Genomic DNA, 13,315 nt, shown 5'->3' on the forward strand with positions numbered 1-13,315 from the left:
CCATCTTGGAAAGCTGAACGTGGTTCCTCCCCGGCGAAGGACCCGGAAAAGACAAAGGACACCAGGGGCACCAGCGCCCCCGTCCACCCTGCTGGGACACCGTCCCACGTCAGAGGCATGGTCTGAGTTCTGGGGGTCCTGGGCACGAGCCATGTGGCCCACCCTAGAGAACACGCACCAGAGCTGTCCCCACCTCCCCTTGCTCGTTCCTTTATTCATGCACAAGTGCTAGGTGAGCCCCTGGAACAGCAAGCATGAGCAGGGAACGCATGGCCTCTGCCGTGAGCCTGGAGCCGGAGCGGGTATACAGAGAAGCAGGGCCATGAAGCACGTAATAGGGTAAGTGTGGGTGCGAGGAATCTCACGAGGAAGCCAAGGCCTCTGGAGAGAAGGCAGGGGACCTGCGTGAACTACCTTAGATGCAATGATGAGGGAATAGGAGCAGGAGGCATTTCAGCTGAGCCTGCAGGCAGAGGAGACAGCTTCTGGAAGGGTGTTCAGGTTTGAGGGAACAATATGTGCAAAGCCCAAAGGTGGAAAAGAGCCCCTCTCAAAGCAGCCCCTCTTTCCCACACACAGTCACCTCTTCCTCCAGCACATCCCAGGGAAGTTATTGCAAATTCAGACAAGCAGGTTCTAGAAAGCCAGACTGATGTAAGAACCTCAGAGGCATACAGACTACTTGGATGACTTGGGCAAGTTATTTGACTTCTGTGAGCCTCAGTTTCGCCTTGTGTAAAATGGGAATTGAGGACATATCTCATGGGTCTACATATGGAAAGACAAGTGAAGAGTTAGCACAGGGCTTGGGGGAGAGGGAAACTCAAAGATGTTTAATAAATAACATTCCACTGATGTTCAATAAATCCCTGTGTCCATGTGAGGTGGGCTTTCCTAATCAAGGGGCCCATGCTGGGTAAGCCAAGTTAGGGCCTCAGGCCCCAAACAAAGACCGTGCTTTCACATGTATGTCTGGCCCTTGGGTCTCATTCAAGTGGGGTCTGGATGTGTGGCTTCCTCTTTAGGGGCTTCCTGAAGGAGGTGAGGGGTGACCAAGTATCAGAACAATGACTGTCACCCATCGACATCACTTGGGACAGGAGCAGCTACAGTGGAAAGAGCACTGGACTGGGAGTCCCCAAAACCTGGCTGTGCCTCCAACTCATGTGGGCAAGTCACCCACTCTCTCTGCATCTCCATTAGCTCATCTGTCAACTGGGGATAAGGATGACAGCTCCCTCCTGGGGGATCTTGAGGACAGGATGGGGTCATGCCTATGAAAGTACTCTGCAAACGGTCCAGAGCTGCAGGAAGGTGGGAATCCTGTCCTGTGGCAGAGGATGCTGAGGATGCTGGCTGGACAGAGGGGAATGGCTCAGGGGATGGTGCTAGCTGTGTCTCAGCTCTCCACCAGGAGCCAGGCTGAAGGCTCTCCGTTCTTCTCCCCCCAGGTCTGGTTCAGTAACCGCCGCGCCCGCTGGCGTAAGCAGGCAGGGGCCAACCAGCTGGCAGCGTTCAACCACCTTCTTCCAGGGGGCTTCCCGCCCGCCGGCATGCCCACGCTGCCCCCCTACCAGCTGCCGGACTCCACCTACCCCACCACCAGCATCTCCCAAGGTGAGTACCCCTTCATCCTCCCCCCGGGCCCCGCCCCCCCTTTCTCTCCTTCGCAGAGGACTAATAAGGGTTATTATTTTTATGACCACTTGTCCACTTTCATATGGACAGACTATTAAGACAAGGCCACTGGCTCAAGCCCTCCCCTGGGTATCTCCTCAGATGGGGGCAGCACCGTGCACCGGCCCCAGCCCCTCCCACCGTCCACCATGCACCAGGGGGGGCTGGCTGCGGCTGCCGCGGACACCAGCTCGGCCTACGGAGCCCGCCACAGCTTCTCCAGCTACTCAGACGGCTTCATGAACCCGGGGGCACCCTCCAACCACATGAACCCCGTCAGCAACGGCCTGTCTCCTCAGGTAGGTGGCTTTGCCGCCCTGCCCAGGGTTCTATCCCCAGGCGCCCGCAGGGCCAGCCAGCGAGGGCTCCGGCTGACACAGGCTGGTTCTCCCTTGGGGAAGAATTCGCTGGCCTCCACAAACTGCTGGCCGCTGATACCTTGAGAGAGTTGAAGGGGGGAGAGGGGAATCTTCTTCCACCTTCACTTGTCCGTATTCTGTGATGCTTCACCCAGAGTTTATCTTCTTTGAGCTGCAGACCTGGGCAAGCCAGAGGGTGGCTGTGGAGAAAGGATTTCCATAGCGAGTTTCCATACTTCTTGCTTCCCAGACACAGCAGATACTGAAAGGCTGTAAGACTTGCTCCAGGTCCAACAGCCACCCAGAGCGTATGAAATGGGCCCACCACCCACCTTGTAGCTGTTTAGTCCAGAAAAGTCAGGCATTTGCTGACATCTCTTTGCCAGAAGCCTCGCCTGGGCTGTGGTTGGGGCTTTGTTCTAGAAGCCGAGTCCTTCCTGGATTCCATCCCGTGCTCCGTCTCCCACATTTCACCAGGAGCTGGACCAGCAAGCGAAAGGCAGGACATGTCCTGCTACCGTGGGGAAAATTGCAGCTGGGGTTCTAGACCCGAAACCCCTCCCGTGGGTTTTGGAACCCCCCACTCACGTGTGGCTGGCTGCAGGTTAAGTCGCTCACCGCCTGATGGCGCTGTTGGAAGTTGTGGGACCTTCAGGTGAAGTCAGCAAAACAGTGCCAAGAGGGGCGGTGATCCCTGGAGGGCTTGGGGGAAAGGACTTGGTGGTGCTGGAAGTCCCAGGGAGTCTGAGGAACTCATGGGTTCCTTTTCGTAGCTACAGCAGACTCCCATCTATCCATGGAGGAAGGAATTAAATCCAAGACTGGTTTCACCCTGCTCCCCTCCCCCCACCTTCTGTGACCCCTCCCACCTGTCCGCGTGAGAATGCCTGTGATGCCAGCTCATCAGAACAGCTGGCGTGCAGTGGAGAAGGTGAAGGCTGGGACGGGCTGAATCCCAGCCCACTGCTCAGGGTGTTAGGCAAGTAAGCATCTCTGAGCCTCAGTGTAACCCCCACTAAACAAAAGAGAATTTAAACAAGAGTGTCGCTGACCTCCTAAGAAGGGTGTTCTCTGCATTCAACATACTAATAGGCCTAAGTGCCTAACACACAGCCTGACACAAAATGAGGGTCAAATAAACATTCATTCTCGGGCCCCATCCCTTGCCAGGACAATATAATTAGTATGAGAAACCTGTCACCTGAAGATAAGAAGGGAACCAAAGGAGGCATCAGCTACATCCAACCCCCACACCCCCCGCCATGTCTATCCAGCTACCTGTTTTTATAAATAAAGTTTTATTGGGACACAGCCATGCGCATTCACTTAAGTGTTTATGGCTGTTTTTGTGCTACAACAGCAGCATTGAGTGGTTTCAAAAGAGACCATATGGTCTGCACAGCCTAAAATATTTACTGTCTGGCCTTTATAGAAGCAAACTGCCAATGCTGGCCTAAGTATTCCCAAGAATGTTGATTCTGCATGCTTTGGGTTGACTCCTGTTTGCCACTACTAATGTGTACAGTTGAGGGCTAATTGCATTTCAGTTCTATTGTTTACTTGTGGTTAAGATCCTTTCCACTCTCTATGCCTCGATTTTCTCATCCATGAAATGGGGGTGATACTAGCACCCACCTCATAGGGTTGTTGAGGATCCAACGAGATGGTCTGGCCCAGGTCCCGTGCAGAGGTGAACACCAGGTAGACATAAGTAGGTGCATGCAGACGTCCTAGCTGTTTTGCACCATGTCTTCTCGGAGTCCACATTATGCAGGAAGATGCGGCCTACAGACTAGAATGTTTTCCCAGTGGAGCCTCACTGGCCTGTTTGGGGTTCAAGGCCATGCCCTGGTCCTGTCAGTGCTAATAACTAACTGAGCCAACCTTCCAGAGTCAGATGATAGACACGACAGGATCGCAGAGCTGGCTGGGTGAGGATGGCTGCAAAGACCCAAGGTGTCCACACCCGACATCGTGGTCCAGGCCTGGCCTTATGGTATGAAACAAGTTGGAGGAGTATCACTGGAGATCTGAAGAGGGACACTGAGGTTATGCGGGCCAGCCATCTCCCTTTACAGATGGAGGGCGGGCGCAGGACCTACTGGCTGGCTGGGGCCAAGTGCAGGGCACCTGGCTCCCCAACCACTGCTCTTCCTGGCCCACCCTCTCAATGCAGGCCAAAGCTTATCCCCAGAGCAGGGCTTTTGCCACAGGCAGAGAGACTAGCAAACAAGGGGCTTCTGGCTTCTGAAGTGTGGCTCAGCAACAGGATCAGAGTGGGGATGTTCCCTGTACCGTTTGGGCCCCGAAATGAACCTCAGGGAGGGAGGGAAGAAGAACAGAAACTGACTCAAGTAGCCAGATCAAGCCCAAGCCTCTTTCCACCTGAGCTGCACCCTCACCCCTCCTCTGAGACACCCTCCAGGGCTTTGTCCCCATTCCTTAGGGCGGCAAGAACAGGAGGGCATGATGGATTGGGTGAACTTTGGAGACTTGCCCAGAGGTTCCCACCAAAGGTGTGAAGACAGATGGAGGGTCTGACAGGGGCAGAGGGGCCCGGGCGGCGAACAGCTGCTGGAGGGGGAGAGGGGCCGTGCACGGGGCAGACTCGAGGGCAGGCTGTGTGTGCTTCTGTGCGGGTGACCCGCTGGGGTTAAGCTGCGAACACTTCCTGGAGGAAGGCGGAACGGAGGCAAGGGGGGCTCCTGGGTCCTGTACAAAAGTTCCTGGCATTTCTGAGTCCCAATTCCCTGCGCACCCACCACTGTCCTAGCAGGCCTCGCATGTTGTCGCACATCTCTGCTCGATGGGAGTTGGGGGCGGGGCTCCCAACAAGACAGGTTCATTTCCCATGTCCTCAGTCTGACTGGGGGACACAGCCCCTGGCCTGAGGAATGCCCCATCTGAGACGTCCCTTGTCCCCAACAGCAGGGGTTTCTCTGTAGCTCACCTGGGCAGGGGGGAAAGGATGGGGCTTCCTTCTGGGCTAAAGGGCTGGCACACAACCCTCACCTAGGATTAGAGGTCCTGCCACTGTCACCTGGATACCCTTGGCCCTTGTTCTTACAAAAGGCCAAGGGGATGATGGTGGGGGTGACGCTGGGGCTCCGCTGAGCACTTGCTTGTCACACTGGTGGCCTGTGGCTGCCTTGGGAAGTGCTTCCTCCTGGGGTTGACCTGGATCCTTGTCTCAGACCTGGCCTGGCAAGCAGGTGCTGCATAGTCTCAGCAGCTCCAGGGACAGACTGTCCAGCAGAATCTCACAGAAAAGCCATTTGTTCATCTCAGCTCTGTGCCTGCTCCTGGGCTCTGGTATAACAAATAGTCATGGAGTGCCTACTACATGCGAGGCACTGTTCTAGGCACGCAGAATAAAGCAGTGACTGTAAAGGATGAAGGAACCCTGCCCTAGTGGAGCTGGCAGTTTGATAGGACAGACAATAAACCATATAACATATCTGATTCTGATGTTGATAAGGACAAACTTTCTGGGCCCATATGTCTCAGACCCTGTTTGGAGGGTTTTCTACATGCTAATCTACTTGAAGGGTAAAGCCAAGGTTCTCGAAACCCTCATCTCTAAGGCCTGAGATCTTAACCACTCTTGCTGCCTCCTGCCTAAGCGGTGCCCACATTTGCTCTCCCTTTTGGAGAAAGGCTGGTAGCAAGAAGTCATCTCAGGAAGCCAGACCCTTCAGCTCAACGGAGGGGAAAGTTCATTCAACCCATGTCATGGATGAGAAAACTGAGACTATGATCTCTGGTTGGGTGCCAGTGAGCAGAGCTGAGTCGTACAGGCAAAAGCAACTGTTTAGATACATTTCGGTAACCATGAGGCTTGCTTCCCTCGTAGCCCAGCCCCTCATGCATTCCCACAGCCCAGCCTTATCGGATCAGGGATTCAGGACTCAGGACGTGGACATTCCCAGCTTTGTGCACTGGGTCCTTCTCAAGAGCTGTAAGGAAAACAATACTGCCCATGGGAGCTCATCTCTGATGGCTCAGGGGTCTAGGACTTGCAGACCCCAGCCCTCTCTCTCCCCTTCACTCCAGCCTGAGGGCCAGTTACTTGAAAACAACTCTTAGAGAACAACTCAGGACAGCTTAGGACAAAAGGAACCTTTTGTGACAAGAGTGCCTTTGATCTGGTACCTGCATGCCAGCCCACGTCTGGGGATTGTAAGCAGGGAACACCTTCAGGGGTAGCAGGCAGAGGTATAAATGGACACCCAGGCCTGCCCTTAGGAGTTCCCCAGTCTGATGGGGAGACACAGCCCCTGCCCCGAGGAGAACCCTGCCTGAGAGGTAGGACCCCACTTCTGTCTTCAGGAGCTCATAGTCTAACAGAAGAGGAAAACCCCTTATCCTTAGATGCCCCAGTCTGATAGCAGAGGCCGGCCCTCTCCTGCAGACTCCCCAGTGTGATGGAAGAGACGGGCCTCCGAAAGTGATTCACAGCCGCACTGCCTGCCAGTCCAAGCGCCCACACAAAGCACCAGGACCGAAGGGCTGCCATTTTCAAGGTCATTTGGGTGGAAGGCTTCAGGCAGGGTGCCCTTTGCAGGGGCTTCTTCAGGGCCTCTGTTGGGGTATCCCTGGGGCAGCCCCTAGCTCCAGCTTCCTGCTCCCCTAAGCATTAATAGACACAGACTCTACCAGAGTTGGAAGTGGAAACTGAGGCCCAGACAGGGCGAGAAGCTTGCCCAGTTGGGTGCAGAGCTGGGACTAGCACCCAGGGATCCCTACCCTGAGCAGAGGGTTCCTGGCACCGCCTCCAGGAGGGGCTGGTTCTGTCTGGCCACCATTGCTCATTTCGCTCCTTCCTAGTATCCCACTTCGGTTGTGTCCTCGCTCCTTTGCAGAGCTTAACATGGAGGAACCTGTAAAAGGGATCGACACATTTGCAACTCCCCCCACACTGAAGTAATGAAAATATTCTCTAGGTGTGCAGTTAATCACAGGGCCACCATCACAGCAAACCAAGCCTTTTTCGTCCTTCCTGTGCCTTGATTTTCTTTTCTCCTCTCCCTCTCGTGTATGTAGTATTTCCCGTGACAGCTAACGTGGAGTAGACACTTACGCTGGGCCGGCCTGGACAGGGCCACCTGCCGTACCAGCTTCCACTCACTGAATCTTGGTAGTTACCTTGTGATCTTCATTGTACAGAGGAGGAAAGTGACTTGCCCAAAGCCACCATCCATCTATCCATCAACTCTTCGTTAAGGCCCAGGCTCGGCGGTAGGTTCTAAAGTAGCAGAGCTAGGATTGGAATGGTCCGGCTCCAGAGCCCACTGTGCCGCTGTATCTGGTGTGTCTGCCCTGTGAGGTTGGTCCTGTGGTCCATATGGTGAGGCTGACATTTGCAGCCATAGGGGCATAGCCAGGTTCAGAGTCTGTACCCTCAAATGTTAAGCTTCCCCTCCTCCTGAGACCAATAGGAATAAAGCCCCGGGCTTTATTTTAATGTCTTTATGGAAGAGGTCTCCTGAATGCCTCTCAACAGCAGATTCTCAATGCTTCTCTCCTGGTATCATCTGAGGCCTCCAGGAGAATCAACCCAGCAGGGAAAGAAAGACACTCCATTCCCTGAACATCTTTGGAGTGCTGGATTCCTTGTAAGCCCTTTGGGGTCATTCACGTTCCATGGAAATTCTGTACTTGGGGTAACAGGCTCAGAGAGGTTAAGTAACTTGCTGAAGGTCAGAGCAGGTGAGTGGCAGAGATGGGATTCTAATGCAGATCTGCCCGACACGTACACCACACCTTCCCATGACCTTCAGCAGGATAAACTGAGAGTTCACTTGCTTGAGGGAACTGAGCTGTGCCCCTCACGTGGTGGGCATTGGAAACTCCCTTTGCCTCTTTCTCCTCTCACTTCCTCTTTGTGTTTTTTTTTTTTTTCCCGTTTATTGGTGACACTGCGTTTATAATAAGCATTTAAAATGAGTCTTGCTGGACCAGAGACAAGGAAGGAGGAGGGAGTGGGAGACTTGTAGGGAGGAAGATGGGGAGGGGACTTGTGGGGTGTTAAATAGCCCAGAATTTTTAAAAAACTGATGCAAATCACTGGTAGGAGAGAAAATTATGTGCAATTACGTCCTGATATTGGAAGGTTTTGCCTAGCCCAGGCAACAAGATCTCATTAACAAGCAGAAAATAAGATTGAAATGGTGTGTAAAAGAGCTGAAAAATGAATTTGAATGCTGCGTTTGTCCACAATTACCCCCTCCTTCACACATATTTTATTGCAATTTTTTTATTATTCTTAATCTCTCCATTCCTCAAAGCAGACTGGGGACATCCTGGCATTACCGGGGCATCGGGAGGAGGCGCGGAGGATTTCCTGCTTGCCTGAAAGGAGACCCTTCTCTCGCACATTTTCCAAGGTTGGGTTTTGGAGGGATCAGAATTCATTTCTCCGGCTTAGCAGGTTGTAGGAACATGGGGCTTTAACCCCAGCCCCAGCCGAGCGGGCGCTCCTCTGCGCTCCATCCGGCCCCGCCCAGGCCCTCCTTCTCCCTTAGGCGCATCTTCTGGCTCCAGATTCCTTCCCTTTGCCTCCTCAGGGTGTCTTCCAGGCTCTCCCTCCCCTGCGAGGTCTCTCCCACAGCCACCCCCCTACCCCAGCCCAGTGACAGGAAGCCCAGGGCAAGAGCAACAGTATGGCCTTTGCCAGCAAGCAGCCCTGGGTTGGAGTTCTGGTTCTGCGTCTTACTAAATTGCTGTGTGGCCTGGGGCAGCTTGCTTAACTTCTCTGGGCTTCATTTTCCTCATCTGGACATGGGAGCAATAATCCCTTTCTCTCAGGGGTGTGCTCTGAGGACTAAGGGAGAATTTGAGTGAAGTGCCTGGCACATAGTAGGTGTTTAACAAATGGGCATCCTCAACCCCACCGTCTGTGTCCTGGCCTCCACCTCCACCTTAGTCTCATCTCTTCTGTCTGTCCCCTTCCCTTCCCTCCCTCCTTCCCTCCCTTCTGTTGGTTGGAAAATGCCTGAGTTGATTTCCAGTCCAGGACAATGTAGCGTGTTCTTCTGACCACAGTCTTCCTTAGGAAGAGAGGATGCTGGGCACAGGAAGCGTGGGAAAGGCCATCTCCCACCCCCTTGGCCTGGGCAAAGATGAGCTGGGGTGGAAGGGGAAGGGGTAGCAGGCTCAGGTTGGAAGGACACTGGCTCTGGTCCTTGTGGTTTTCCCCAGGATTAGGGAAAAGCTAACTGAGTCACCCCACACACCCACACACACATGTCTCATCATGACCCACAGTGAAGGTCGGGGGTCGGGGGTCAGCTGATGGAAAGGACCAAGAGTCTGGCCCAGTTTTCTTGGACCTGAAGCCAAGTGCCATTTTGCAGCATCTGCCCTCCCCAAGTGGCTTTCAACATACCCAGGGATAGCCCGGACCTCAGAGACCCCCTCACCCCTACCACAAGCCCTCTGCCAGCCTCCCAGCATAGCCCAATCAGGGTACCAGCTGGGGGCTGTGGGTAGGGTCCAGTGAGCTCGTCACGCACCCCCCAACCCCTTGTGCCCCCTCTCCTTAACTTCCGGCAGGCCAGTCCCAGGGCAGGAATGAGCCACAAGGCTGGGAATTGGCCATGGGACCCAGGCATCCTCAAGCCCTTCCCGCCCCTGGGGGGACAGACCCTGCCAAAATCCTGCTGTCACATCCAGTTCTGCCTTTGTCCACAGTTAACCTACCTCAGTGGGAAAAGCTGAGTTATTTTCCCCCTGGCAGCTCCTCACCAAACGAAACCACCTGCTCACATCAATCAGAGGCCCAACTCCAGCCCACAGGGAGAGGCCTGGACAGAGCCTCGTCTCCTGTGAAAACAGACCCTTGTTTATGTCTCTGTCTTTCTCGCCCCTTTTTCCTGGGTGGAGGGGAATGAGGGGGCTGGGAAGAGAAAGGTGAGGCTGGGATCAGGAACTTTCTAGGCTGCTGGTGAGGAGGGTAGCTCTGGCTTACGTGCAGGCCCTGCTAGGGACTACGGGGCCTGGTTTATTGCCTGGCTTCGGGTGATTTTGGGGTCCTTTTTTCATCTATGGAAAAGTAGGAGGGTGACCTTGGCCCTTTCTTCTTTCTTAGAGGACTGAGCGGGATTCTGGGAAGATGGCTTCTTAAGCCCACCTCTCTGAGTCTGGACAAGAGATGTGGGTCAAGGGCTCCCCCAAGGGCCACCCTGGGCCTCTTTTTTGTCCAACATTAAACACCTGCAACAAGCTAGACTCACGCTGAGAAGGTGTGAGTGGGGGCTCACCTCTGCCCCTTCCCATTGGCAGAGTAAGGCCTGGCATAAGCAAGAAGTTCAGGGAGACCTAGATGTTTCCGAGCACCCCTGGTCTGCAGGAGGATGACAGAGGAGGCAACAATACGCAGTACATGGTGATTCATTTTGGTAACACACAGAACTCGGTATCTGACACATAGTAGGCCTCCAACCACTGTTGGTGAACCAGAAACAGGCTGCTTACTGCAGCCTTTTTTACACCAGCTGTAGTCTGTTCCCAAGCGGTTTTTAAGGCAGCTGATCATTTGGTTTGCACTTGAATGTCATTACACTCAATTCCCTTCAGATTCATTCATCCAGCTCCTGTTATTAACACAGAATACAGGGAAGCTCCAAAACCGAAGATACATGGCTGGCTCTATTCTTACCAAGTGTATTTTGGGGGAGACAATATGCCCCGCCCCCCTGCTGCCAAAGAGCAATGAAAGAATCCGTTGTTCACAGCTGAGTGGGATTTCTGGTCAGATAGGATAGGAAGAGCAAAGGAGTTTGGAGAAGGGAGGGCATGGTCAGAGAAGACTTCCTGAAGGAGGCATCCTCAAAGGGGAGGTAGGATTTGCTCAGGGGAAAATAAGAGAAGAGGTAGAGGGTTGGTGCAGACCAGACAGCAGCAAAGGATATGGCAAACCCTAAAATAGCATCTAATCAGATACATTGCGGGCACAATGGAATGATTATACAGACTAGGGTTGAGATCCTGAGTCCTCTGCTTACTTGCTAAGTGACCACAGGCAAGTTACATGAACTCTCTGAGCCTCAGCTTCCTCAAATGGGGCTAATCCTACTCACCTTGCGGGAGTATGAGAAATAAATGGGACTATGCAGGGAAAACACCTACTATCATGCCTGACGGTGAGTAAGAGCTTAGAAAGTGACAGATTTTCCCTCTCTGCTTCTCCCTGCCCCCGTTAGAAATTGAACTAGCAAAGTCCTGCTAAGCTTCTCTGCTTAGGCCGTTTCTCTTCTGAGACTGCAGGTCTGGCTCAGCCCAGGCCAGGCCTGGTCGCTGGTTAGAAAGTCAGGAGAGCCGAGTTCCCTCCTGGCTCTGCTTCGGACCTACTGTATGTCCTTGGTAGATGACGCCCTGCTCTGGGCCTCAATTTCCCTATCTGTGCAGTGAAAGAGATGGACCAGCTGCTAGCAAGGCATCTCCCTGCTCAGAGCCTGTGATTTTTGCGGGTTCTTTGTATGAGCATGTGAGTCGTAGCCTGGAGGTCTGCGGGCAGCTTCCTCTCCATCCCGCACTCCTTCTCTCCCTCCTGGGGCCCCAGCCTAGACCACAGGGCTTCCCAGCAGGCAGGAGGTTTAGCCGTCCAGACCTGCCGGGGTTGGTGGGAAAGAATGCAAATAGCGGATTTGTCGTCTCTCTGATTAGCATGGGGGCTTGGAACAAGACAGTCCCGACACATAGAAAGGAAGAAAATGAGGGAGATTAGCAATTAATACAGCAGGCAGACTCAGAGCAGCTCAGGTCCGTCCCTGGGGTCCCCAGCAAGAGGGAGGCCGCCTAGACGGCTGGGACTGGACCCGAGAGGCCAAGCAAGACCCCAGGTGGGAGAGAAAGGGGTGAATTTTTGAGGGTCCCCAAAGGACGATTCTGTCCCCTGCCTCCAAGACCCGCTGCTTGCTCCGCCCAGATCTCCCTCTTCTCCACCCCGTTGTCATCTCAGGCCCACTCCTCTCCGTTTTTAAGACTCATCTCCTTTCTGGGAAGCCTCCCCTCTCCTCTCATGTGGGTTAGTTGTGCTTTCCCTGAGCATTCATCACATTCTATCAGTACATTAAAAGCACCTGTATTACTAGACAAATACTTAATAATAACGGTTCGATTTTTTTAGCACTTACCACAGGCTAGATGCTGTGCTAAGCCTGTTACACGGATTATCTCATTTAATCTTCATTTAATCTTCATAACATCTCCTTTGGAATGGGAGAGCCTCAGTTATTTCCGTCTTTCAAACTGGGGGGATAGAGGCACCAAGCAGTTTACGTAATTTGCCTCAGATGAGTTGCTAACAAGTGGAAGGCTCTGGACTTGAAGTCAGCCTGCCTGGTCCCAGAGACCATGCTTTTACCCAGTACATGTCATAAAGATGGTGTTGTTCCCATTTGCTAGTGAGATCTTTGGGACCCCAAGCATGACCCTTGACCTCAGCTGTTCCCAGTGCCCAAAGAGGCTGGAGAGCGGGGCACCAGGGCTTGGGCTCTGGAATCCCTGCGCCTGGGCCCCGTCCTCAGCACCTGTGTAGGGACTGCAGCCTGGTTCTTCTCCACTCTGCTTTCCCCTCTGCAAAGTGGGGCTAGGAATAGTTCCTACGCCGTGTGGCTAGCCTGAGGAATAAGCGTGGTGATGCTTGCAGAGCACGCTGGCATCTGGCACAGAGTGGGGGACCTATTTGCAGATGGGGGCTCCCAAGGCCATACAGAGAGTTGGTGCCTGGCCAGGCCCCAGACCTCCTGTTGCAGAATTCATTTTCCCCAGTACATTTTCCCCGCACTCCTTCCCCCGACCTCTGCCCTACCCCAACCTCAGCTCCGGGGCTCCCCCGCTCCGCCTCCCCTGCCGGCAGCCCCTTCCCTCACCTGACCCTCTCCTCAGTGTGACTAGTTCTCCAGCACCTTTTGGTGGGGGAAACAGGTGCTCTGAGCTGACCTGGGAGTCCCTGGGGTGGTAGCTGAAAGGGAAGGAACAGGCAGAGGAGGTTCCTCCCCGGGGCTTCTGGGCGCCCCCAAGATCCCCGCCAGTGTACCCCAGATATTGTTGGCCACCTGTGGAAGGTCAGGTCTGAGTGCCACCCCAGTGTCTGTGCAGCCTGGGGCCAGTCACGGCCCCTCGGCTCCTGTTTCCTTGAGTGATAAGGGTCAGAACTTCGTCTGGAGGGAGGACAGCCTCGCCAGGCCTCAGCCCAGCCGCTCGCCTCCCGCAGCCCAGTAGCCCCCGTGGGGTCTCCTGCCTCTCCCCCGGGAAAGCCCTCTGGGCCCAGCAGA

The 13,315-nt window shown here is 54.1% G+C and overlaps 1 protein-coding gene across 3 annotated transcripts in view; it reads left to right on the top strand.

The window, feature by feature from the left end:
* PAX7 (paired box 7) overlaps positions 1 to 13,315 on the top strand; it is a 97,762-nt gene that overhangs the window by 56,500 nt on the left and 27,947 nt on the right. For all 3 annotated transcript variants that reach the window (XM_057499791.1, XM_036914449.2, XM_057499792.1), the window contains exons 6-7: positions 1,452 to 1,617; positions 1,780 to 1,976. In XM_057499791.1, the coding sequence (XP_057355774.1) occupies positions 1,452 to 1,617; positions 1,780 to 1,976 (363 nt within the window). The remainder of the gene's footprint in view (positions 1 to 1,451; positions 1,618 to 1,779; positions 1,977 to 13,315) is intronic.

This window comes from Manis pentadactyla, chromosome 4 (assembly GCF_030020395.1).
Source record: "Manis pentadactyla isolate mManPen7 chromosome 4, mManPen7.hap1, whole genome shotgun sequence".
NCBI lineage: Eukaryota > Metazoa > Chordata > Mammalia > Pholidota > Manidae > Manis > Manis pentadactyla.